Here is a 26647-nt window from a genome sequence, read left to right as displayed (position 1 = left end):
CGATAATTCTTTCTCACTGATTTTTTCTAGAAAAATAGGATTTTATAGCGTTGGTTTCAGGGTCTGTGGGGCCACCAGGTGGGGACAACCCACCTGGGCGCTCCAGGAGAGGAGGGCGCGCCCTGGTGGGTTGTGCCCACCCAGGTGCCCCTCTCCGGTAGGTCTTGGCTCCAGAAATTCTTATTTATTATATAAAAATTCCTCGCAAAGTTTCGTTCCATTCCGAGAACTTTTATTTCTGCACAAAAACAACACCATGATAGTTCTTCTGAAAACAGCTTCAGTCCGGGGTTAGGTTCATTCAAATCATGCAAATTAGAGTCCAAAACAAGAGGAAAAGCGTTAGGAAAAGTAGATACGTTGAAGACGTATCAGAAAGAAATAGCAATAAAACTGAACGATCATTATGCTAAGCTAACGAATGGGTCTTGTCCATCACATCATTCTCCTAATGATGTGGTCATGTTATCAAATGACAACACATGTCCATGGTTAGGAACATTAACCATCTTTGCTCAACGAGCTAGTCTAGTAGAGGCTAACTAGGGACATGGTTTTTGTTTATCTATTCACACATGTATTTAGATTTCCGATCAATACAATTCTAGTATGAATAATAAACATTTATCATGAATAAGGAAATATTAAATAACAACTTTATTATTGCCTTTAGGGCATATTTCCTTCAGATTGAACCCATTACAAATCACCTCTCTCATTGCAAGAAAAATCAATCTAGTTGGCCAAACCAAATCAATAGACCCGAGAGAAATACAAAGCTATGTTAATCATGCATAAAAGAGTTCAAGCAAGACTCAAATAATATTCATAGATAATCTGATCATAAACCCACAATTCATCGGATATCAAATAGATCTCCAAGAATACCGAGGAGAACATTGTATGAAAGATCAAAGAGAGAGAGAAGAAGCCATCTAGCTACTAGCTATGGACTTGTAGGTCTGTGGTAAACTACTCACACATCATCGGAAGGGCAGCAAGGTTGATGTAGAAGCTCTCCGTGGTCGAATCCCCCTCTGGCAGAGTACCGAAAAAGGTCTCAAGATGGGATCTCACGAAGACAGAAACTTGCGGCGGCGAAAAATATTTTTGATGTGCTCTCTAGTCTACGGGGAATATTGGGTATTTATAGAAGAAAAATTAGGGTTGGAAGTAACACGGGGGGCCCACAAGCTTGTGGGGCGCGCCCTACGAGCTTGTGGCCATCCCGTGCCCTTTCTGGCCTTCTCCGAAGCTTCCAGGGTGTTTTGTGATCCAAAAAAATCATCAAAAAGTTTCGTTTCGTTTGGACTTCGCTTAGTATTGATTTTTCGTGAAGATAAAAACAAGGAAAAAACAACAACTGACATCGAGCACTAGGTTAATATGTTAGTCTCAAAAAATAATATAAAATAGTGTAATAATGCATATAAAATATCCAAGATTGATACGTTGGAGACGTATCATCCTTGTCGCGTCGTATGCATGATCTTGTTCGCCGAGAGCCTCGATGCTCAAACCTCGCTTGGGCATTCAAAGTTTGTAGTGGCTCTTTCAGTATCTTGTACCTTTGTTTTTGTGTGTGTCTCTTTGTTTGTTTGTTTTACTTTTGAACTTGGATTTGTTGCTCGATGTTGTGGTGGTTACTTTATACTTCCTCCGTTCCTTTATGTAAGATGTATTATTTTTAGCACGGTGACCAAGGAACATAATCGTAAACATGTTTCGACGAAATTACCTTTGGCAAATTTGTTGGTTAGTGGCAAGTAAATCAATTAGTCCAAGAAAGTAAGAGATACATGCAATCGAGAGAGAGATATTTTTCTTCTTCTGCTACAAGGAGAGATATAGAAAATTAGGAGAGAGATAGTTTCCCTTTTTCTGGAGGGCTAACAAGAGAATTATGAGGAATTAGAAGAAATGCACCTTACATTTTGGATTTTTATCAAAAAAACAAATACACCTTATATAAAGGAACGAAGGGAGTAATATAAAGTAGGGTAACCCTTTTTCATAAAATCTATGCAAGGGTTCAACGACGATGACCGCGGCTCTAGAGAGCTGATCGTTACTTCGTTAGGGGCACGTGCATGAAGACTTCCTGACTATCAACAACAAGGTCAAGCCAGCTCAGGTAGAGGGGCGCGCTACAACGGTGCGTCAGCGGCTCGATTTGACCGCAGTATTGGTCATTCGGTGGTCTCGGAATCTCGATGTAATTTTTATTATGTTTGAGATGTTTTGTACATCTGTTAAACTTTTATAATAGATCTCATTCTTTAAAAAAACTGAAGCAATTATTCTTTTTTTGAGACAAAAGCAATTATTCTTGTGAATGAATGAATAAAGGAGGTTTGGACTGTAAAATAATGGTGCGTTTTAGCCTGACGGGTTAGATGGGCCGGGATGGTTTGGCCCATCTCATGAGCCAGTCCCTCGGTTGCGCCAGTTGTTGTCCACGGCCCACAGGCGAAACCACAGCCGACCGCCGCCCCTCCCGCATCGTTGAACCAACCGAGCTCCAAAGTAAACCCCGCGCCCAAAATCCCCAAACCCTAACCGCTACACCACCCGACCCCACCCCACCCGGCGGAGCGGCAGCTCCCCGGCCGCCCGGCGGTAATCAGCGCCGGCGAGGGAAGGTGCCGGGAAGTCGGCGGCGACCTGCGGGATACCGGGACAGGCGGCACACGGTCGCTGAAGAGCGAGCGCGCGAGCTGCCGAGGAGCAGTGAAGCCCCCGCCACAGCCCCCAACGAGACTCGCTACAGACAACACGGTAAGGCGCCTATCGCCGAATGGCCGCTTCTCCATTGCTTGCTCAATCTGTCAGACATCGAGCATTCTTGTGAAAATCGATTTTTTTTCAGAAAAGTCAAAGATTTTGGAATTTTGGTTGTGTAGCAAAACCTACCAGTTATAATGTTTTCAAGTAGCTCGATAAGAGAAGATAGCTTAATCAGGACGCACCCGCTTGGAGACTAATGATAGGCCGGGTCAAACTGGCCCTTAAGGACCGTTTGACTGAAGCAGACGACCTAAGTTTCGTCAGTTGGGTAAAATGCAAAGGCTGTGGACTACTATACTGTAGCTTTCAAAATAATAAGAGGCAGAGGAACTGGGGTTCACAAGTCTTGTGTGCAGTGGCGGAGCCAGGAATTAAGGATCAGGGGGGCCAAATGACTCAAACTTTTGATAACAGGGGCCAAACAATACTAATACATGTATTTTTGTATAAATTACACACTGTTCATCTACTAATTAGCAGCAAATCAGTGATCTTAGTGGGGGGGGGGGGGGGGGGGGGGGGGAGGCTGCTGGTCCCCCCTGTCTCCGCCACTACTTGTGTGTGCTAAAACCTAAAAGTGCTAGCTGCTACCGGGGAGTGTTGATGGGTGCCAATTTTAGTTTAATTTAATTCGTATGTAATTCCATTTTCTGAGAATGTTAAAATATGTTTGTTTGATGTTTGTTAGGACAGTTGATACAGCCATGGATATCACTCAGATTCTCCTAGCTGCGCAATCTCCGGACGGTAACCTTCGGTCCGTAGCAGAAAGCAGCCTTAAGCTGTTTCAGGAGCAGAATCTTCCCAGGTTCCTGCTGTCCTTATCAGTGGAGCTCTCGAATGACGGAAGGCCGCCAGAGTCTAGAAGACTTGCTGGCATTATCCTTAAGAATTCGTTGGATGCTAAGGATTGTTCAAGGAAGGAGCTACTTGGTCAGCAATGGGTCAGCCTGGACTTGTCGATCAAATCGAGGATTAAGGAATCGTTGCTGCTAACGCTAGGATCTTCGGTGCCTGATGCAAGGCAGGTCTCATCACAGGTTATTGCAAAGGTCGCCTCCATTGAGATGCCCCGTCGTGAATGGCCAGACCTCATTGCCAAGTTATTGGGAAACATAACGCAGCAGGGTGCATCTGCGCCACTGAAGCAAGCAACTCTAGAGGCGCTGGGGTATGTCTGCGAGGAGATTTCTCCTGAGCACTTGGAGCAGGATCAAGTCAATGCTGTTCTGACCGCTGTGGTCCAGGGAATGAACCAGGCAGAGCTAAGTGTTGAAGTCCGTCTTGCAGCAGTTAAAGCTCTATATAACGCTCTTTATTTTGCTGATAGCAACTTTGCAAATGATATGGAGAGGAATTATATAGTGAAGGTAATTTGCGAGACTGCTGTATCTAATGGAGTGGAGATCAGACAGGCAGCTTTTGAATGCCTTGTTGCAATTGCATCCATATATTATATGCACTTGGAACCTTATATGCAAACTGTATTTAACCTGACGTCTAACGCTGTCAAAGGAGATGAAGAATCAGTTGCACTTCAAGCTATTGAGTTCTGGAGCACAATTTGTGATGAAGAGATTCAACTCCAAGAAGAATATGAGGGATATGACAATGCCGACTCTAGTGCAAATTTTCGCTTTATAGAAAAGGCACTCCCTTCACTTGTTCCAATGCTGCTCGAAACTCTGTTGAAGCAAGAGGAAGAGCAAGAGCAAGATGATAATGTCTGGAACATTTCCATGAGTAGCGGGACGTGCCTCGGACTCATTGCTAAAGCTGTTGGTGATGCGATTGTCCCTCTTGTCATGCCATTTGTTGAGGCTAACATCACAAATCCAGATTGGCATTGTCGTGAGGCAGCTACTTTTGCATTTGGTTCTATCCTTGACGGTCCTTCTCTTCCGAAACTTGCTCCACTGGTACATGCTGGACTCGATTTCTTGCTCAATGCAATGAAAGATCCCAACAGCCAGGTAAAAGACACCACTGCATGGACTCTTGGGCGTGTGTTTGAATTTTTGCATTCTCCAACAAGTGTGAATCCAATTGTAACAAGTGGAAACCTTATGCATATCATGACAGTGTTGCTCGAGAGTAGTAAGGATGCTCCAAATGTGGCTGAGAAAGTCTGTGGAGCTATATACTTTCTTGCCCAAGGTTATGAAAATACAGCAGATTCAGTTTCTTCTGTGCTTACACCTTATCTTCCTAGTGTCATCACCACTCTCCTTTCTGCTTCGGACTGTGCTGACACGACCCATTTTAGGCTTCGTTCATCTGCTTATGAAGCATTGAATGAGATTGTGAGAGTCAGCAACATAGATGAAACTTCAAGCATTATAGGCCAGTTATTGCTGGAGGTCATGAGAAGATTGAAGTTGACATTTGATCTGGAAATATTTTCATCAGGCGACAAGGAGAACCAGAGTGACCTGCAGGCTTTGCTGTGCGGTGTACTGCAGGTCATCGTCCCGAAACTGAGCAACTCAGATGCGGAGCCCATTATCACCCAGAATGCTGATCAGTTGATGTTTCTGTTTCTCCGTGTCTTTGCTTGCCACGGTTCTACTGTACATGAAGAAGCAATGCTTGCTATTGGTGTTCTTGCGGATGCTATCGGTCCAGATTTTGTAAAATACATGCCGGAGTTTTTCAAGTACCTTGAAGCAGGCTTGCAGAATCATGAAGAATACCAAGTATGCTCCATTTCTGTTGGAGTGGTGGGTGACATTTGCCGTACACTAGAAGATAAAGTGTTGCCATTCTGTGATGGAATTATGACTGTTCTCCTCAAGGATCTTTCAAATCCAATGCTCAACCGGTCTGTCAAACCTCCCATTTTCTCATGCTTTGGAGACATTGCTCTTGCTATTGGCGAGAATTTTGAGAAATACCTGCCATATGCCATGCCAATGCTTCAAGGAGCTGCTGAGCTTGTTGTTGTTTTAGATCAAAGTGACGATGATATGGTTCACTATGGTAATCAGCTCAGACGGGGAATATTTGAGGCTTACTCTGGCATATTACAGGGTATAAAAGGTCCAAAAGCTCAGCTGATGGTACCTTATGCAACCCACCTGTTGCAGTTCACCGAAGCTGTCTACAAGGATGGGAGCAGGTGCACATCATTTTCATTGTCATTTCTTCTAGTTATATGAGTGACTGTTCCGTTTCTTAGCAGTATATGCATATGTCTGCTTTCAGGGATGAGAGTGTGACAAAGGCTGCAGTTGCAGTCCTTGGTGATCTCGCGGATACACTTGGCCCAATATCAAAAGATCTGTTCAGGAACCACCTCTTCCATGTCGAATTCTTTAGGGAGTGCCTTGATTCGGACGAAGAGGTCAGGGAGACTGCATCGTGGGCGCAGGGAATGATAAACCAAGCAGTGGTTGCTTAATATGCGAAATCATTTTCTGTTGTTGGTTTTGCTGGAGGTTTCTTCTTGTGCATCTGTAAAGTCCATTTGCCACGGATGAATGGAAGAATTCCAATGTATATGTAGTGTCAGTAGTAGGGGATCCTTCAGTGATGTGTTCGACTTGAACTGCTAAACTTACTAATGTGTTTGACTTGTTGCTTATCCATGCTATGTTGTCTATGTTACTTTAGTCTTTTTCTGTCATATGCTTTCATCCTGCCTGATTGGTCCTTGTTGTTGGTATATGTTCTATTGCAGTGCAGTGTTCTTGTTAATATGGTTTCATGCTACCTGATTGATCCTTGTTGTTGCTATATATGACTTGTCACACTATTGGCATGAATTATGGCCATGTCATTTTGTCGGAATTCTTTCAGTGGACTTTATTTTGAACATATGGTGTTGTAACATTGTGCTGGAGAAACATCTTTGCAGAGGGCTTTTCTCAGGTAACTCGTTATATGAGTACTAATGTTGTGCACGGACAGAAGCGGCGCAGGCGCCATTTCATTGTAGGTCCACATCACTGGTCTGCACCTTCTCCACGCCACCGCCATGACTCAACCCAGTTGGCCTGATCTGACCGATCCTTTCTCAGGTTTTTTATTCTCACATTTATTTATTTGTTTGTTTTTGTAACGCTGACTACCTGAAGTTTTAACCAACCTGACCAATCTTCAGACTCGAACTATTTTTGTGTGTGCCTGGAATCTGAATCATGAATGCATGACTGGTTCTCAAAAAGGAATAGATGACTGCTTTTTCTATTTGATTAGATTGAGTTATCCTTCAAATGTGCATGTACTGCTGCTGTTAACGTCCTGGATTAGTTTTGAAAAAGATACGTTTGCTGTTTCTATTTACAGAGCAATATCCTGGCAGCACTCACCTAGTCTCGAACAAAATATTTGTAGTGAAAAAAAGGCATGGTTGGAACTATGTCACTGTGAGTTGTTTTTTTAATAACAGAAGAGTGACACCAATCTGTTAGTGGTATGGTTGTAATCTACATTTGCACTAAATTTTCTTGCATGTATCGGTATTTCATTACTTTAACTATTCCCCAGCCTGATCTCCTTTTGTATCTTCTCTACATTAGATCTAGGCGCACTGGAGCATCTTCTGAATACATCAGTACACAAGCTTACAGGGTACAGCTAAACAGAATTACGTCCTCATTTATTGGTACAAACGTAAGGATGAGCCCAGCTAGCTAAGCCAATCCTGGGAGCTTTCGTGACCTTGTCGCTGGAGTCGACGAACACCTTGACTCGGCCGGTGTTGTAATCCATGGTGACAGAAGGCGTCGGGCGGAACGACGTGGACATAATTCTTCTCGGCGCCGGCGTCGGGCTTGTGCTCTGTGATCTTCTTGGCCTCCTCCGAAGACAGGCCGACCACCTCCGGCCATGAATTCTTCTCGGCGCCGGCGTCGGGCTTGTGCTCTGTGATCTTCTTCTTGGCCTCCTCCAAAGACAGGCCGACCACCTCCGGCCATGAATTCTTCTCGGCGCCGACGCTGGCGGTCGCCCCCGCTGATTCCATTGCCTACTTGCTATTTACTCCCTCCGTTCCGAAATACATGACGCTGGGGTTTTTTCCGACCAGGTGAAAAAGCAGCGAAATGGCCAGGTTACCCTTCAGTTTTGAATTCTCTCCTCGTCTCCACCCAGGTCGTCTTCCAGATCCGCCCGCCTCCGTCGCCCCCCACCTCTGGATCCTCCACCTCCATCGCCCCCGCCTCCGTCGCCCCCCACCCCCAGATCCTCCACCTCCACCTCCATCGCCTCCCATCTCGCCCAACGGATCCCCTCCCATCCTCCCCAACTTCCTAGGCCAGCAGATCCCCCACCTCGTCATCCCAAGGCCAGCGCCCTGCTGCAGATTGCCGCCACCCTCCCAGGGCCTCGCCATCTTCACCTCCAGGTACTGCAGATCACCGCTGACTTCAGGTCCTGGTCGTTCAACAGGTCCAAAAAGGGGCAATTCAGTTGCAAATTTAGGATGACAAAATTCAGTACTGGAGCATGATGTTGGGAGGATTCAAAAAATCAGTACTGCATTGGAGTAAAAGTGCAGTACTCCAATGATGTTGGAGTATCATTAACAAAAAATCAGTACTACTGAAACAATTGCATGATGTTGGAGTATCATTAACAAAATAGCATGATGTTGGAGTACAGTTGCATGATGAAGTACTACAGGGGCAGAATCACTTTTACAACGTCATGCAACATCATTTTCATGACAACAGTACTATTGCATGATGTTGGAGTACTATAGTGCTTGATGTTGCATGAACTTATACCGTGGCAGTACCTGAACAGGCTCCAGGTCCAGCAGGTGGAGCTCCAAGCTCCATTGCACCAACTTCAGAACAGGCAGCAACTGAAAAAGGAAATAGACATAGTCAGGGCAGAGGCATGGATTTTGATCTCAACTGCACTCCAGCCGAAGAAGAAGACATACTCCAAGATGATATGAACATGGAAGAGGAAGAGGGCATCGATCCTGGTCAAGATGCAGTTGGTGAGCTCCAGTACTCCTGCCATGAACAATCAATAGTTCATTTGTACCCCTATAATGGAGTAGCTAGCCAGTGTTGAGCAATTAAAAAATCCATTTGGTATTAACAATGTTTAACAACAAAGTTTGGTATTAAACGTGTGTGAAAATTGATTTTCTAAACCCACACATTCCCTGGGACTTGATGCCATATTCAAGTTCTAAGATCAGGTCATAAATTGTTTCCTACACCATGGCTACCTTGGGACATTGTTTTGGTATCACAACTGTCACAGGATGGCATATCACTTAAAATGACAGGCACATCAAGCAGTCAAAGCAGAGGACATCCCAAATTGATTCAGTCAAACAACAGATCCAACAGCAAGAAGACTGATTATAACTACCTTGGGTAACATCGCCGTGCTGAGAGAACGCGTCCTTGCACTGACAAAAAATGCATTGTGATAGCAAAATCAGCAAGCAGGATAACTCAGAAATTGGATGAAATTTACATTTAGATGAAATTGGACAGAGTGTTTGCACCAAATTTCAATTGACAAAAAATGCATTGTGCTAGCGAAATCAGCAAGCAGGATAACTGAGAAGGAGTACATACGAGGGCATCTTAATAAATAGGTTCACAAATCAGATATCTGGGAGGAAGTCTTGGCAGATCTCAAACGCAGATTCAGGTTCAGGCATCAAACATATTGTCCTTGCACTGAACACCAGGCATCCTCAACCATAAGTCAGCAGTAATCTCGATTTGTTCAATGTTCACATGGATTGCTCCTAACATATACTCCCTCCGTTCCAAATTACTCGTCGACGAGTAATTTGGAACGGAGGGAGTACATTCAGTTAAAACTGCACAAAGTGTTTGCATGAGGCGCCACCTTTCTTCCCCAATTGAGCATCGCCTATGCCACGAACCCTAGAAATAATCCCCAAAATATTAGACCTCTCCGATCCCCTTTCCCAAATCAGATCACCACAAGAAATTTTGACATTGACTAGTAAGAGTAGCTCATTTAACAAGTTTCTGAAAATGAACAGTAACTCTAGTTTCTGAAAATGAACAGTAAGAGTAGCTCATTTAGCAAGTTTCTGAAAATGTAACTCTAGTTTCTGAAAATGAACAGTAAGAGTAGCTCATTTAGCAAGTTTCTGAAAATGAACAGTAACTCTAGTTTCTGAAAATGAACAGTAGCTCATTTATCATTTGAGCATTTGAGCATTTGAGCATTTCATCATTTGATCATTTCTTGTTGTTTTTCATTTGATCATTTGAGCATGGACTAATATATTTTTTCATTGTTTTGTTTCTTGTTGCAGTTGTTGAGCAAGGAGTTAGAAAAAAGAAAACCCTCACTAACGAGCAAAAATATGCTGCTTATGTGGCATTGCATTCAGTGTGCATGAGCAGAGGTGGCAAATTCAAAAGAAATGATAAGAAAGACCTTGCACATTTTTTTAAGGTTGAAGTGAGGAGTATACAAAGAGTTTGGCAGAAGGCGATGGAGCAAATTTCAGAAGGTTTAGAGGTGGATGTTTCCGATCAGAGAAAAGGAAACTCTGGAAGAAAGCCAAAGGACATCAATTTAGAGCAAATACCTACCATCCCACTAAATAAGAGGTCCACTATCAGATCTCTAGCTTGGCAACTCGGATGTAGCCCTACCACACTGCATAGAAAGTTCAAGCTGAGTTTGATAAAGAGACACACAAACTGTGTGAAGCCAGCTCTAAAAGAGAAGAATAAAAAGGATAGGATGGAATTTTGTATGTCAATGCTTGATGAGACAACGATCGAAACTTCAAGGCCTAAATTCAAGACAATGCATAATGTTGTGCACATTGATGAAAAATGGTTCAATATGACAAAGAAAAATAAGACCTACTATCTGCTGGATGGGGAGGAGGAGCCTACGAGGCCTATACATGGCAACTGTATTGGCAAGGTGATGTTTTTAACGGTCGTTGCTAGGCCAAGGTGGGACCGTGAAGGAAACGTGACCTTCTCTGGGAAAATTGGTATCTGGCCATTCGTGAAAGAAGTTCCTGCTCAGAGGAGAAGTGATAACAGGCCCAGAGGTACAATAGAGACAAAGTCAATAAAGGTCGACAGAAAAGTGATGAGGGAGTTCCTGACAGAGAAGGTCTTACCAGCGATACAAGCAGTTTGGCCTGAAAGTGATGCTGGACAGACCATCTACATCCAGCAGGATAACGCTAAGCCCCATATCTTGCCAAATGACCCAGAATTTCTAGCTGCCGTCGCAAAAACTGGACTTGATATCAGAATAATACAGCAACCAGCCAATAGCCCTGATTTGAATGTGCTTGACCTTGGGTTTTTCAACTCGCTGCAATCCCTGACAGATTGTCTGAGTCCTAAAACACTACAAGACCTTATTAATGGTGTTTTGGAGGAATTTGATGGCTATGAGGTTTACAAGCTCAACAGAATTTTCCTAACTCTGCAAACGTGCATGATTGAGATCCTGAACCATGCTGGGGGCAATGGGTATAAAATACCACATGTGAACAAGGAAAGACTTGAGGGTCTTGGGCAGCTACCTCCAAGATTGTCGTGCCCTCAAGAGGTTTACGCAAATGCCCTACACAACTTAGGGCTAATGGCGAGGGTTCAGTGATGGAAGAGGCCTGAATGCTTGTTGTCAAGAGACCTGAGATGAGGCTTGTGGAGTATGCTTGTTGCATCCTTGTTATTATTTGTGTGGAGTATGATTATCATCCATATCTGAGTATGTTTGCAAAGGCTTGTGTGGAGTGGATTTTTTTGCTCCATTTGTATGATCATTTTTACTCCATATGTTTGCATCGGCTTGTGTGGAGTGAATTCTCTTATTTTCTTAGGAGGAAAGGGCTAGGAGAGGAAAGGAGTGGAATAGAAAAGGAGAGGATTAATTTAGATTTAATTAGCAGAAAAATTTTAATTTAGATTTAATTAACAGAAAAGGTTTATTTTAGATTTAATTAACAGGAAAGGTTTTAATTTACAGTTAATTTCCAGATAAGAGAAGAGAAGAGAGGAGAGATAAGAAGAGAGTAAGTAACTGGATTAAGCTATTGGAGTAACTCCATGGAGTACTAACGTCCAGGAGTACTGCAATGCTTTATTAATAAATATACTACTGCTGTCCTACACTATACTCCTACTCCAAGAACTACTCCTACTGCCAAGTACTCCAATTTAGTGGAGTACTGAAGAGAAGAGAAGAGAAGAGAAGAGAAGAGAAGAGAGAGGAGAGGAGAGGAGCAATATACACTAAATTACTCCACTAAACAGCAAAAGATTTCATTTAATTAGTTTAATTAACAGAAAAGGGTTTAAGTTAGTTTAATTAATACTCCAAATCTGAAAGGTTTGAGTTAATTTAAATTAACTGAAAAGAGAAGAGAAGATCTACACTACTCCAAATCTTGAACTCACTTTTTTTATTTGAGAAGAGAAGAGCAGAGCAAGCACTGCTACTGCTCCAAGCTAATATGACAGCAAATCAGAAACTCCAAATCTGATTATTCAGGTACTCCAAATACTGGATCTGCTTGCTACTCCAAATTTTGCAACCACTACTCCAAAACAGTACTGAAACTACATAAACTACAGCACAACAATTGCAGTTTTGAAGTAAAGCTTCAGTTAATTTTAAAGTTTAAATTAAAGTTTCATTTAAAATTGAGAGAAGATGGAGAGAAACTACAGTAAGTACTGTTGGAGTACTCACTAACTACTGTAAGATGAGTACAGTACAGTACTGCTGCAAGAGGAGTACAATACTCCATTAGCTCATTGCAAATTTAACCAAAACTACACTAGCACAGATGTTGGTGAGGAAACAACAGTACTATTGCAAGAGGAGTAGTAAAATCGTCAGCGTCGCCCTGCAAGCACAACAAAGTATTGGAACTCTGAACCGAACGACAACTGAAGCAAAACAATCGACCATCGACAGTAAACCTCTGAAGAAATGTTGGAGTGCTGCTGCTACTTGGTTGATTACAGAGAGCTCGGTAGGCAATTAAGGCCTCACAACTGACATTAGCATCTGTAACATTTGCTAGCACTACTCCTAGCAGTACACAAGATCACAAGAATCTCCATTTGCTAGCACTACTCCTAGCAGTACACAAGAATCTCCATCTGACATTAAGTTTTCACGGAGAAGAGACAGGAAGAGGAAGAGAGAGCAATACCTCAAGGAGTCATCATCCATGGACGCACAGCCGGGCCACCACGTCCATCCACTCGCCACCTGACGCAACGGCTGCTCCTCAAGGAGTCGCTCATGGAGGCCGCGCGCGAGGAGGACGGTGGCGGCCGCGGCGACGACAAGCTGCTGCAGGTGGTGTTCGACCGCATCCTTCGGCGTCAGGTGGTGTACGACGCGCTTGGGCAGGGCGGAGGTGCCGTCGTGGGTCCAGCTGCTCACCATCGCCTACTGCTCCTCGTCACCGCCGCACAGATGCAGCAGCTCCCCACCGCCGCACAGATCCGGCAGCTCCTCACCTCCACAGTTCCTCTTCCCGCAGCTCCTCCGACTCCAGCAGCTCCTCCGGTGGTAAAAATCGAATCTTGGGACGACGAACCAGGGATGACGCGAGAGAAAGAGGGCAGCGGCGACGCGGTTAAGGGAGATGCAGCGAAGCAGGCGAGGGAGATGCGGCTGCTACGCGGGCGAGGGAGATGCGCGGCGACGCGGGCGAGGGAGATGCGGTGGGAGAGAGGCAGAGAGCGATAGGGGCGAGCGAGACAGAGAGACTGAGAGAGAGACTGAGAGCGATGCGGTCGAGGGTAAAAATGGAAAACGCGAATATTTCGTAGCGTTACGAGATTTCAACGTGCAGACGTAAAACGTCATGTATTTCGGAACAGAGGGAGTACAAGATAACTGGTCAAGACTCAAGAGTTACGAACGCTTACAGTGACATAGAACGACCGGAGTAGTACAAGAGGAACCTGAGATTGCTAACCTGTTATGCTTTAGGGCTTCTTTGATTCACAGGGTTTGAGAAGTGTAAGAATAGAAAACATATAGAAACAGGATGTACTGTCAACTGAAATCCTACGTCGGGTAGCAAAACAGAGGATTTTTTCCATGAAGTCCAACCTCATGCTTGTTTTCCTGTGAAAATGAACTAAGAAGTTCCTATAGGATTGGTTCCTGAGGAATGCAATCCAGTGAATCAAACAGCACGTAAAGAAAAACTTCTAGAGGGTGTCAATCCTGTAAAATTCCTATGCAAATCCTATGAATCAAAGAAGGCCTTAGCGCTTTGGTGGTTGCCGATGGTATGTGTGGTTGTGCCTGCGGCGTTAGTGTTTGTATACTTGTGGCTGCTGCGTGGGAGAAGACTCTCAGAAAAGGATGAGGACACAGGTTTTGTTTTCTTAAATTTTGGATAGCTCCAATGGCGCGTTGGAGGCAACGGTCTCGACAGTCGACAGATTGCAGCTCGATGCAGTTCTTCAAAAGTTCATTGCAACACCAAGGACGCGTTTGGTAGCGCGCATCCACCCCAGTCAGGTCCGCGCAGAAAGACAATGACACTTATAAGTTCACACATAGTAGAATTTTTGACAAAGGATGTATTTTATTGGCTTAAAATGAAGCATTACAAGGATACAAATACAAAAAGCACACACCTGGCCTCTGCATAGTTAGCATGCACATAACCAACAACAACACACGCACATAAAAAAAAGCCAACAAATAGTAAAATTATATAAGACCAAAGCTATGTGTAGGCAAGAGAAAAAAAACCCAAAGATGATCGATAAGCAAACTACAATTATGACCATATTCACACCCATCATCTCATGACACCACATGAACGACCATATTCTTCAACAGCGACACCTTCAGAAAGGGAGATACGCTCGAACGCCGTCGTCACCGGATCCAACCACCCAAGGTAGAATCTAAGGTTTCACCCTGAAGAACCAGTCTGAGAATATCCGGGCAATGCCTTCAATAAGGTAACGACGTAAAAACATCGCCATTGGCAGGTATAATCGTCACCGGTTAGACCTCGGCTTTCACCCCGGAGCTCGAGTAACACCACCATCGATGTCAATTATGTTGTCGCCACCACTTTACTCGTTCCGTAATGCATCATCCCGTAACTAACTCATTAGTCACATTGCTTGCAAGGCTTATAGTGATGTGCATTACCGAGAGGGCCCAGAGATATCTCTCCGATACACGGAGTGATAAATCCTAATTTTGATCTATGCCAACCCAACAAATACCTTCGGAGACACCTGTAGAGCATCTTTATAATCACCCAATTACGTTGTGACGTTTGATAGCACACAAGGTGTTCCTCCGGTATTTGGGAGTTGCATAATCTCATAGTCAAAGGAATATGTATAAGTCATGAAGAAAGCAATAGTAATAAAACTTGACGATCATTATGCCAAGCTAACGTATGGGTCTTGTCCATCACACCATTCTCCTAATGATGTGATCCCGTTCATCAAATGACAACACATGTCTATGGTTAGGAAACTTAACCATCTTTGATTAACGAGCTAGTCAAGTAGAGGCATACTAGGGACACTTTGTTTTATCTATGTATTCACCCATGTACTCCCTCTGTTTTTATTTACTCTGCATATTAGAGTTGAGTGAAGTCAAACTTCGTAAAGTTTGACCAAGTTTATAGAAAACAATATAGACATTTATCATAATAAATCTATACGATGTGAAAGTACATTTAATAATAAATCTAATATTGTTGATTTGTTATTGTATATCTTAATATTTTTGTATACAAACTTGGTCAAAGTTTGTAAAGCTTGACTTTGACCAAAGCTAATATGCGAACTAAATAAAAACGGATGGAGTATTAAGTTTCCGGTTAATACAATTCTAGCATGAATAATAAACATTTATCATGATATAAGTAAATATAAATAACAACTTTACTTGCCTTTAGGGCATATTTTCTTCAAATACACGGTTTAAAGTGTCTAGGGATGCACCGTTGGAGGAGATCAAAGTAGGGATGCATATTGGATTCGGATGAAGGAGCACCTTGATTTACACAACAATAGTGGAATTGACCGCACGGAAAGATCTCTTCGCTCCTGGTGATCGACAATCAACAAAGACTGTGGCATGATTTTGAACATGGATGGACGATGATGTGGCATGATCGTTGATATGCCGTACATTTGAAGTATGCTATGTCTTTTTTTTATGTTTGAAATGTCATCATATTGTCAAAATGAACATGTTGCAAGCGTCGGCTGCTGGCGCGCGCTGAAAAGTTTAGCGCGTCTGTTGGAGTGGCGCGCGCAATTTTTTGCAGCGGCCGCTAGAACCAGCGCTCTGCGTCGTGCAAAAAGTTTCTAGTTCGGCGCTGTGAACGTGTTTTAACGCGTCGCGTGGTTGCGCGCTTGTTGAAGATGCTCTTAGAAAGCGAGGACGAGAGTAGCAGGGTTGCACCTCCCTCAACGGAGTCTCGGGCTGTCGGCGGCGTGCTCCTCTGTCTAGTGTTGGTCGTCAAAAGTTAATCCTTTTGAAGGACGGCTTGTCCGGCGAGTAGATGGGCGTGCTCGGGAGGAGGGCGCGCAACTCGCGGGCTGGGGCTGGGGCACGGTTGCTTGGCTCGGAGTTGAGGCTGAGCATGTCGGTAGTAGACGAGGAAGAGACGAAGCTACGAGAGTTGGAGTCTCTCTCGGCGACGGCGTGCTCCTCTGTTTTGGATTCGGACTCAGACGCCTAACGTACATCCATATTCTACTGCCGCCGGACTGAGTGCCCGAGTCGGTGCCCGACTTTGAACGACCTGCCAAAGCTTTGTAGGCCATGAAAGCACAAGCAACGCAAACGCAACGAAAGGCAAGAGATACAAGCTCGCAACGCACAAGAAGCAGAAAAAGATAGCTAGCTAGCTACCTTCCATATACCAAAGGAGGCATGTCGTCGTCCTTCCGCCGCCGTGCGCTGGTAGTGCTGGCGGCAGTTCTCATCCTCGGGCTGCTATTGCTCCTCCTCGTGCCGGCCATTGCTCACGCAGACAGCATCGCCGCCGCCGCCACCGGCGGTAGACGTACCAGCAGCAACGACGTTCGTCCCAACCTAAGACGGAAGAAGCTCATGCCTACTCAGACCCTCGACCTACGCGGCTACCACAGAGCAGTTGCTGCCGGGCGCCACCGCAAGCTACTCGAGCCTTCTCCCGGGCCTTCTCCCGAGCCTTCCCCCGCGCCCTCTCCCGCACCTTCTCCCGCGCCTTCTCCCGAGCCTTCTCAGAGTGGTGAAAGCGCCGTCGCCGAGGTCGACGTGGCGAGCTACGGAGCCGTCGGCGACGGCCAACACGACGACACGCCGGCGTTCCGGGAAGCATGGGCCGCGGTTTGCTCCTCGCCTCAGCCGGCCACCCTCGTGGTCCCCAGGGAGAAGACATACCTCGTGAAGCAGACCACCTTCTCGGGCAAGTGCAGGTCCCCGGTCACCTTCAGGCTGGACGGCAAGCTGGTTGCGCCCGCCAGCCGGTCGGCATGGCCCGAGGAGAACATGAGGTGGTGGATCATGTTCCGCAACGTCGACGGGCTCACCGTGACCGGCGACGGGACCATCGACGGCAACGGCGAGGCGTGGTGGAAGACCTCTTGCCGGGTGGACAAGAAGCTCAAGTGCAGCAACGCCCCGATGGCGCTGCTGCTCAGCAGGTGTATCAACCTCACGGTGGAGAACATCCGGCTCCTCAACAGCCAGCAGATCCACATGTCGGTCGAGGACTGCCAGGACGTGCTCCTCAAGGGCATCACCATCACCGCCCCCGGCGACAGCCCCATGAACGACGGGATCCACATTGCTCGCACCAAGGACATCCAGGTCCTGGATTGCGACATTAAAACAGGGGACGACTGCATGTCCATCGAGACCGGAACCGAAAACCTCTACGCTTCGAGGATAACCTGTGGCCCGGGACACGGGATCAGCATCGGGAGCTTAGGCGACGACAACTCGGAGGCCCGAGTCTCCAACATAACAATCTACAAGGCGCACCTCTCCGGCACGACCAACGGCGCGCGCATGAAGTCGTGGCAGGGAGGAAAAGGGTACGCCAAGGACGTCACCTTCGAGGACATAACCATGGAGGAGGTCCATAACCCCATAATCATCGACCAGAACTACTGCACATCGGCCGATCCCGCCAACCCTAAGCCGTGCAAGAAACAAACTTCGGCGGTGGAGTTCAGCAACATTCGGTTCAAGAACATACGGGGCACCAGCGCGACGAAAGAAGCTATCAAGCTGGACTGCAGCGACACCGTCCCATGCCGCGATATATTGTTGCAAGACGTGAAGCTTACATTTCATGACCGTGGGCACAAGCACAGGCACGCTTCCGCGACAAGTGTATGCAACAACGCCAAGCTAACCGAATCTGGCACCAATGTAGATCCCAAGACCTGCTGAGACAACAACAACAACAACAACAACAACAACAACAACAAGACATGCATGGTTGTTGTACGTACAACTCTTGATTTTTTGTACATGCAAAGTAAATAGTATAATCTTGTGGATATGGATTCGACATTTATGTACTGCAAATATTTGTATCTATACAAATCATACACCTTGTGTCATTTATATGATCACCTTATGAGAACTGAGTTTGTAAGGCGTACAACTAATTTCCTGGATAAACAAGATACTGAGTTGATCAAAGATTTGATGCGTGGGTGGTGTGAATTTCTTCGGGGGTCATGATCCCTATGTTCATGAGGCAATCGCCCGGTGACTCGGTTTTGAGCACTCTTGATCTTTGTTGTGGTTGCCAGTGACAACTTTTGGTATGGTGCTTCAGTCCATCGAGCTTATATCCACGTGTTGTGCTAGGTCTAGGTTAGCTAGGCATCCTTTGTTGGTTGGTTGTTTACTCGAGGATATTGAAGCAAGACATGGCTCTAGATGTTGTTACGCCAACTAATATGCTCATAATTTCACAGTTAACCCAAGAAAGGTTGATTGAGTTACGAGAATGTTTTCATGTTCATTTGACAAATTTGAATTTTTTGCTTATATTTGGTTAAAATGTACTACTAGTATCTTTTCAGAGCTCAGCAAGCCATCTAGGCTTGAGCCGAGCTTGCCTACCGGCTACTGGGCCAAGCTAAAATTGAGGGGGGGTTTTTTGCGGATGAAGCTAAAATTAACTAAGCATACGGTTATATAAACAGTAAACAATTACAAAGGAAATGTTGATGGGCCACACAACACCAACATGTACTTTATGATTTGCTATTTATATGTTTTGCTCATAGAAGCTCAAGCCAAGGCCTACGATGGTCAACACGACGACTCCATAGGCATTGTTATGTGTGCCCTTTCCGTCAACTTTCGCTTTGCCCAATTCGGCCAATTCGATTGCAGGTTCTAGTTACTGCTTACCCCTATCTTCTGTAGTTTCGCTCTAGAAAAAGCACTATTGTTGGATGCAATACTCTTTTTGTAAATCTGTGTATATTTTGTCCGTTCAATCATCTTTGAGGTATTTTCTTGATGAAAATTGCATGCTTCCAAGAATGTTCAAGAAAAAAAATTCAATTCTACATTGGACCAAACTCTTACGTATGAAGTAATTTGCCTTTGTAACATAAAATTAATTTTCGGAGTTCTAAGATCAAATCAAATACGCAAATACACAAGAACATTGAGGTGTATAGTACATATCTATAAAGTTTCAAGATCAAATAAGCTTTGGTGTGATCCGTATAAAAAGCAAAATCATGGACTTTTATAGTGAATAGTACATGTGTTAGAGTATCATTAATTTATTTTGTGTGTGTACCTTAACCAAAACATATTTCATAATGAAAATTTATGTACATGTTATATACATCCCTAGGCTCATTTGTATTTTCTTTCAGAAAATTTGGAACTTCAAAATATATTTTCTGCCTTTTAAAAAATATGGGCTTTGATGCAATGCTCTTTTTGTAAATCTGTGTATATTTTGTTCGTTCAATCATCTTTGAGGTATTTTCTTGATGAAAATTACATGCTTCCAAGCGTGTTCAAGAAAAAAAACAATTCTTCATTGGACCAAACTCTTACGTATGAAGTAATTTGGCTTTGTAACATAACATTAATTTTCGGAGTTTTATCCAATATGCAATACACAAGAACATTGAGGTGTATAGTACATATCTATGAAGTTTCAAGATCATGGACTTTTATAGTGAATAGTACACGTGTTAGAGTGATATTATTATTTCTGTGTGTGTGTGTACCTTGAACCAAAACATATTTTCATAATGAAAATTTACGGAGATGTTGTATACGTCCCTAGGTTCATTTGTATTCTCTTTCAGAGAATTTGGAACTTGAAAACACATTTCTGCCTGATCTAAAAAATATAGAGCGCCCATTTGTATTCTCTTTCAGAGAATTTGGAACTTCAAAATACATTTCTGCCTTTTCCAAAAACATGGGCTCTGATTAAAAAAAAAAGCAAATCGCCCACCGTGGGGCTCGAACCTTTTTCATAATGAAAATTTACGCAGAAAGTGCGAACTCGCTCCCGTGAGGCTAGGCGACCGCTCGCTCCTGCGCCGCCGGCCACTCCGGCCACGGCGGCCAACGGCTGTAGGCTAGGTCCCGGCTCGCTCCTGCGCCGTCGGCCACGGCGGCCACTGGCTGTAGGCTCTATGCCCAAGGGACCCCCTCTGCCTCGCAAGGACGTGCTTCAGTTTGCCGACGCATGCAGGGTCAGCGAACTCGACCTCAACAAGGTGGCCCCGACCAACGTCGATGTGTGACACAGTCATGTTATCCTGTGGTTCCATCCCTGGATGCTCTCGGCCTCTCGCTAATCATGAACTAGACTCCCATCTTAGTTTTAGCCTTAGTTTCTTTGGAGGGCATCTAGCGATCTACCTGCTCCCCCTAGTTATTTCTTTCCTCTTCTCTTTTTTAGGTTGTTGTTATCTGCCTGCGCTAGGCTCGCTGGCCACTAGGGCCGGCCTCTATTTGGTGTCTATCTCTTCTTTTTGCCTCAGGCCCTCGCTCTTTGCTCGGTTGTATCCGGCTGTTCCCAATGAATAGACACCTACGAATTCTATCTTGGAACGTCCGTGGTTTGGGTCGCCCGGACAAATGTAATGATGTGAAATCGGCCTTGTTAAGCAATCCCTCTGCGGTTATTTGTTTGCAAGAGACCAAGCTCCAGGTCATAGACACTTTTAAAGCCACCACCTTTCTTCCGCCTATGTCTAGGAATTTTCACTTCTGTCCATCTCTTGGAGCCTCGGGCGGACTGCTCACTTCTTGGGATGGCGACTCCATCATTTGCACTAAAAACCACTCTGACATCTTCTCTCTAACTTGCTGGTTCGAGTTCAGGGCGACTGACCTATCCTGTGTGGTAACTAATGTCTACGACCCTTGTGATCACTCGCTAAAACCTGCTTTTCTCAACTCCTTATCTACTCTCAAGACGATGATCTCCGGCCCCTGGACTATCATCGGCGACTTTAACTTGACCCTCCGCCCTTCCAAGAGATTGAACGCGAACTTTAATCATGCCGAGGCAACAATGTTTTCTTCCTCGATTCAATCATTGCAGCTGCAAGATCTCCCTCTACTCGATCGCCTCTACACTTGGTCCAATCAACAAGACAATCCCATTTTGGTTAAGCTAGACCGTGCCTTAGTCAACGTTCCTTGGTCCCAAACATTCCCGGACTCCTCGCTAATTTCTTGCTCTCGGACTACCTCCGACCAAACATTCCCAAACATTCCTGTCGGCATCCACGTTGATTCCTAAGTCTAGAGTGCTCCGCTTGAACAACAACTTACTACGCCATCCCCTTTTCCAAGACTTGGTGAAGAGGAACTGGTCTAGCGTCACACACAGCCATCTGGACCCTGCGGGCAAGATTTGCCTTAAAATTAAGAGGACTCGATGTATGGCTAAGAAATGGGCTTTCAACGCTAAATCTCCCAAAACCATTGCAAAAAACTGCACAACCACCATCAATTTTCTAGACAAACTAGAGGAGTCGCGTTGTTTATCTCCGCTAGAGCTTCAACTTCGCGTAGCGGCTAAGCTCTCCCTTCACCGTCACAATAAAATTTTGGCCATCTATTGGAGTCAGCGCGCAAAAGTTAGAGAGTGCACTCTTGGCGACGAAAACTCCGCTTACCTACACGCCCGCGCCTCTGTCCGATTCCGCAAGAATTAGATCAAGTCCCTATTGGTGGAGGGATCGAACTTCTATTCCCACCATCAGAAAGAAAAAATCCTTCTAAACTTCTTCAAAAACCTGGTGGGAACCCCTGCTGCATCCTCTATCAACTTTGATCTACCTAGTCTAGTGGCCTCGTCTTCCCTCTCCTCCCTTGATGCGGTCAGTCTCATCCGGCCTTTCTCTCTATGCGAAATTAAAACCGCTCTTTGGGGCATGAATGACAACGCCAGCCCGGGACCGGATGGCTTTGGCCCTGTCTTCTTTAAAGCCAACTGGGATTTGGTTAAAAATGACCTTCTCAGTCTGCTGCACGGGTTCCACAGCTGCTCCGCGGATCTTAAACGGATCAACAAAGCTTTCATAGTTCTAATCCCCAAGAAAATTGGCGCCAATGAACCAGGGAGCTACCGCCCTGTGTCCCTGCAAAATTGCGCTATAAAAATCACCTCCAAATGCCTCTCTAATCGGACTCAACCTTTCATCAATCATATGATCCATCATGACCAATCTGGTTTTGTCCGGGGTAGAGGGATCGCAGACAATTTCACGCATGCTGCAGATATCGTCCAGTCTTGCTTCAAGCACAAAAAGGCTGCTATTGTTCTGAAACTAGATTTCCAAAAAGCCTTTGATTCAATATCTTGGGAGGCTATCACGGCCGTCTTGCAGGCAAAAGGTTTCCCCCCTCTTTGGTGCTCCTAGATAGATCAACTAAACAGATCGAGCCAGTCCTCTGTGCTCCTAAACGGGACCCCTGGGCCCTGGTTTCACTGCAAAAAAGGACTGCGCCAGGGCGACTCCATGTCCCCGTACCTATTTATCCTCATCGCCGACATTCTTCAGCGTCCTATTCTGCACGCTTCGGCTTCGGGGCTCCTTCTACATCCTCTAGACAGCTCTCTCCCATGCCCAGTCCTTCAGTATGCTGATGATACTCTAATTATCCTTCAGGCTAGCTTGGAGCAATTAATTCACCTCAAATCAATTCTACTAGAATTCTCGGCCGCCACCGGGCTACAGATAAATTTTCACAAGAGCACCTTCGCCCCTATTCATGTGGATGATGCTCTCGCCTCCTCTATGGCTGCGGTGCTGGGCTGCCCTGTGGCCTCCTTCCCTCAAAGCTATCTGGGCCTACCTCTATCCACCCACAAGCTTAACCTATCGGTTTTTTTCTTCATCATAGACAAAGTGGATCGGAGACTCGCTGGGTGGCGGGGCCTGCTCCTTTCCTTAGCCGGCAGGGCCATCCTAGTGTGGGCGGTCGTACGTGCCCTCCCACTCTATGCGATGTCTGCCCTTCTGCTTCCTCTAGGTACAATCCAGGCCATCGATAGTCGCTACCGGGCTTTCTTCTGGGCAGGACAGGATACGATCTCTGGGGGTCAATGTAAAGTTGCGTGGGATGCGGTCTGTGCCCCCTTCTCTCGTGGGGGTCTTGGGTTTCTGTCGTTGCATCAGTTCAATCAGTGTCTTCTCCTCAAACATTTGCTCAAAATTCACTCACACTGCATAACCTCTGAGCCAAACCACCTGGCCTCCACATATGGTTGGAGCCACCACCGTGACCTCGGCGACCCAGCGCGTCTTGACACTGTCATCTGGCGCGACATAGTATAGGGTCTCCCTCTGCTCCGTGCCATCACCAGGGTAATCCTTTGTGACGCCCCCGATTTGACCGTACACTAATCATGCACGCAAATGTGTATGATCAAGATCAAGGACTCACGGGAAGATATCACAACACAACTCTACAATTAAAATAAGTCATACAAGCATCATATTACAAGCCAGGGGCCTCGAGGGCTCGAATACAAGAGCTCGATCATAGACGAGTCAGCGGAAGCAACAATATCTGAGTACAGACATAAGTTAAACAAGTTTGCCTTAAGAAGGCTAGCACAAACTGGGATACAGATCGAAAGAGGCGCAGGCCTCCTGCCTGGGATCCTCCTAACTACTCCTGGTCGTCGTCAGCGGGCATCCGTCTGGCTCCTGGGCTCCAACATCTGGTTGCGACAACCAGGAAGAAAGGAAAGGGGGAAAAAGGGGGAGAAAGCAACCGTGAGTACTCATCCAAAGTACTCGCAAGCAAGGAGCTACACTACATATGTATGCATTGGTATCAACTGAAATAAGGCTAATATATGTGGGCTGGACTGCAGAAAGCCGGAATAAGAGGGGGATAGCTAGTCCTTTCGAAGACTACGCTTCTGGCAGCCTCCGTCTTGCAGCATGTAGAAGAGAGTAGACTGAAGACCTCCAAGTAGCATCGTATAGCATAATCCTAACCGATGATCCTCCCCTCGTCGCCCTGTGAGAGAGCGACCACTGGTTGTATCTGGCACTTGGAAGGGTGTGTTTTATTAAGTATCCGGTTCTAGTTGTCATAAGGTCAAGGTACAACTCCAAATCGTCCTGTTACCGAAAATCACGGCTATTCGAATAGATTAACTTCCCTGCAGGGGTGCACCACATACCCCAACACGCTAGATCCCATTTGGCCGGACACACTTTCCTGGGTCATGCCCGGCCTCGGAAGATCAACACGTCGCAGCCCTACCTAGACCAACAGAGAGGCCAGCACGCCGGTCTAAACCTAAGCGCCCAGGGGTCTGGGCCCATCGCCCTTAGCACACCTGCACGTTGCGAACGCGGCCGAAAGCAGACCTAGCCTAGTGGCCTTCCAGTCCAATCCGGCGCGCGCCACTCAGTCGCTGACGTCACGAAGGCTTCGGCTGATACCACGACGCCGGGATACCCATAACTACTCCCGCGTAGATGGTTAGTGTGTATAGACCAAATGGCCAGACTCAGATCAAATACCCAGATCTCGTTAAGCGTGTTAAGTATCCGCGAACGCCGACCAGGGCCAGGCCCACCTCTCTCCTAGGTGGTCGGAACCTGCCCTGCCGCTCCGCCTCAAAACTCCACTCGCGGGTGCTCCTCAAGCCGACCCGTCTTTAGTCACCACATGTATCATGTATAAAGTATATAGTATATACCCGTGATCACCTCCCGAGTGATCACGGCCCGATAGTATAGCATGGCAGACGGACAAGGATGTAGGGCCACTGATGATAAACTAGCATCCTATACTAAGCATTAGGATTGCAGGTAAAGGTAACAACAGTAGTAGCAAGGACAGGCTATGCATCAGTATAGGATTAACGGGAAGCAGTAACATGCTACGCTACTCTAATGCAAGCAGTATAGAGAAGAGTAGGCGATATCTGGTGATCAAAGGGGGGGCTTGCCTGGTTGCTCTGGCAAGAGAGAGGGGTCGTCAACTCCGTAGTCGTACTGGGTAGCAGCGACGTCGGTCTCGGTGTCTAGCGGAAGAAGAGGGGGGAAGAAACAATAAATATAATGCAAACAGATGCATAACGATGCATGACAAGGCAAGTAACGGTGCTAGGGGTGCCCTAACGCGGTATTAGGTGATACCGGTGAAGGGGGATAACATCCGGGAAAGTATCCCCGGTGTTTCGCGTTTTCAGACAGATGAACCGGAGGTGAAATGTTGCAGGTTCACTATGCTAGGGACACGTGGCGGACGAACGGGCTGCGTATCCGAATTCGTCTCGTCGTTCTGAGCAACTTTCATGTACAAAGTTTTTCCATCCGAGCTACGGTTTATTTTATATTAATTCTAAAAGATTTAAATCACTTTTAGGATTTATTTATTTAATTTAATCAACATTATCCAGAATAGTGTCTGCTGACGTCAGCATGACGTCAGTAGTTGACTTGGTCAACCTGACAGGTGGGTCCCGATCGTCATACTCTGTTTTAATTAACTAACAGTTAATTAGGTTAATTAGTGATTAGGTTAATCTAATTATAATTAATTAACCTAATTAATTCCTTAATTAATTAATTAATTAGTTATTTATTTTTCCTTTTTTTTATTAAACGTTCTGGGGCTCAGCCCCACTTGTCATAGGGCCAGTGGGGGCCTTAGCGGGCGTGCGGTCACGGGCGCATGCGCCTGGGCATGGCCGAACCCAACAGAGCGCTGCGCGGCGCCGGGGGCCACGGCGCTGGTCAGGCGGCCGGAGCGGCGGACGCCGGGGCGAGAGGCGGCGCGGGGTCACATCGACGGTGGTCAGCGGGGAAAAGCGGCAGGGTGGAGCTGGCGGGGAGAGGGGGGGCCAGCAGCGGCAAGTAGCAGCCATGGCAGCAGGCGGTGGTGCGCGCCAGCGAGCGTGGGGGCGAGGCAAGGCGGAGGGCCACGGGTGCAGGGCAAGGCACGCACGAGGCGTGGCCATGGGTGCGACGCGGCAGCAGAGCTAGCGGGCAGCGGCGCGGCCGCGGGCGCGCGGCTGTGCGTGCGGGCGAGCGCGGGGAGGGGAAGCGGTGAGGCGCGCGGCCCAGGCGCGGCGCGGGGAAGGTGGCCACGGCCCCGGGTTGGCAGCGGGGCGCTGGATGCGCGAGCGGCGGGAACAGGGAGAGAGGGAGAGGCCGGGGCCTCACCGTACGGTGTAGGGGAGTGGCAGCGGCTCGAGGAGGCGGAAGTCGAGAACGTCGCGGCGGAGGGGAAGCAGGCCGGCGGGGTGGCGTCTTGGTGTGGGGCGGGGTCGGCGAGCTCCGAGGCGCCCGCGTGCGGTCGTCGCCGCGAGCGAGGGTGACGGGGTCGGAGACGGGTGGCGCTGGCTTCAGGTGGGGGGGGGAAGGGTCGCGCGAGGGAG

The 26647-nt window shown here is 46.4% G+C and overlaps 3 protein-coding genes across 10 annotated transcripts; 2 read left to right on the top strand and 1 right to left on the bottom strand.

Moving 5' to 3' along the window:
* Window positions 1-2487: 2487 nt before the first annotated feature.
* On the top strand, window positions 2488-6372 carry LOC125546028 (importin subunit beta-1-like). 2 transcript variants are annotated; one of them, XM_048710137.1, is made up of 3 exons: window positions 2488-2778; window positions 3481-5905; window positions 5992-6372. In XM_048710137.1, exons 2-3 carry the CDS (start codon window positions 3492-3494, stop codon window positions 6185-6187), a joined length of 2610 nt encoding a protein of 869 aa, XP_048566094.1. In that variant the 5' UTR covers window positions 2488-2778; window positions 3481-3491; the 3' UTR covers window positions 6188-6372. The 2 variants fall into 2 exon arrangements, with proteins under 2 accessions (XP_048566094.1, XP_048566083.1); XM_048710126.1 differs by having other exon boundaries at window positions 3476-5905.
* An 832-nt stretch (window positions 6373-7204) lies between these two features.
* On the bottom strand, window positions 7205-13527 carry LOC125546032 (rRNA/tRNA 2'-O-methyltransferase fibrillarin-like protein 1). Of its 7 annotated transcripts, none has more exons than XM_048710171.1 (7): window positions 12938-13522; window positions 12590-12625; window positions 10335-10401; window positions 9121-9160; window positions 8678-8753; window positions 8517-8596; window positions 7231-8163 (listed from the first exon to the last, which is right to left on the bottom strand). In XM_048710171.1, the coding sequence occupies exons 1-6, from the start codon at window positions 13174-13176 to the stop codon at window positions 8581-8583; spliced, it is 474 nt and encodes a 157-aa protein (XP_048566128.1). In that variant the 5' UTR covers window positions 13177-13522; the 3' UTR covers window positions 7231-8163; window positions 8517-8580. The 7 variants fall into 7 exon arrangements, 5 of the variants coding, with proteins under 5 accessions (XP_048566128.1, XP_048566121.1, XP_048566113.1 ...); XM_048710164.1 differs by having other exon boundaries at window positions 8528-8596; window positions 12938-13518; XM_048710178.1 differs by lacking the exon at window positions 7231-8163 and adding an exon at window positions 9613-9650 and having other exon boundaries at window positions 8577-8596; window positions 12938-13527.
* Window positions 13528-16691: 3164 nt separating this feature from the next.
* LOC125553567 (polygalacturonase ADPG1-like) lies at window positions 16692-18177 on the top strand. The gene has a single exon (XM_048717362.1). The coding sequence runs from the start codon at window positions 16849-16851 to the stop codon at window positions 18175-18177; it is 1329 nt and encodes a 442-aa protein (XP_048573319.1). The 5' UTR covers window positions 16692-16848.
* Window positions 18178-26647: the final 8470 nt, after the last annotated feature.

This window comes from Triticum urartu, chromosome 1, assembly GCF_003073215.2.
Source record: "Triticum urartu cultivar G1812 chromosome 1, Tu2.1, whole genome shotgun sequence".
NCBI lineage: Eukaryota > Viridiplantae > Streptophyta > Magnoliopsida > Poales > Poaceae > Triticum > Triticum urartu.
The sequence above is the reverse complement of the archived record's forward strand: the minus strand, read 5'-3'. Positions and strand labels throughout refer to the sequence as shown.

Coding starts and splice junctions, on each gene's coding strand:
- LOC125546028 (XM_048710137.1), top strand. CDS start 3,492: ATGGATATCACTCAGATTCTCCTAGCTGCGCAATCTCCGGACGGTAAC. Junction 5,906..5,991: donor GTCTACAAGGATGGGAGCAG/GTGCACATCATT, acceptor GTCTGCTTTCAG/GGATGAGAGTGTGACAAAGG.
- LOC125546032 (XM_048710156.1), bottom strand. CDS start 8,714: ATGCCCTCTTCCTCTTCCATGTTCATATCATCTTGGA. Junction 8,597..8,677: donor CATGTTCATATCATCTTGGA/GTATGTCTTCTT, acceptor TTCCTTTTTCAG/TTGCTGCCTGTTCTGAAGTT. Junction 8,164..8,527: donor TGGACCTGGAGCCTGTTCAG/GTACTGCCACGG, acceptor TTGAACGACCAG/GACCTGAAGTCAGCGGTGAT.
- LOC125553567 (XM_048717362.1), top strand. CDS start 16,849: ATGCCTACTCAGACCCTCGACCTACGCGGCTACCACAGAGCAGTTGCT.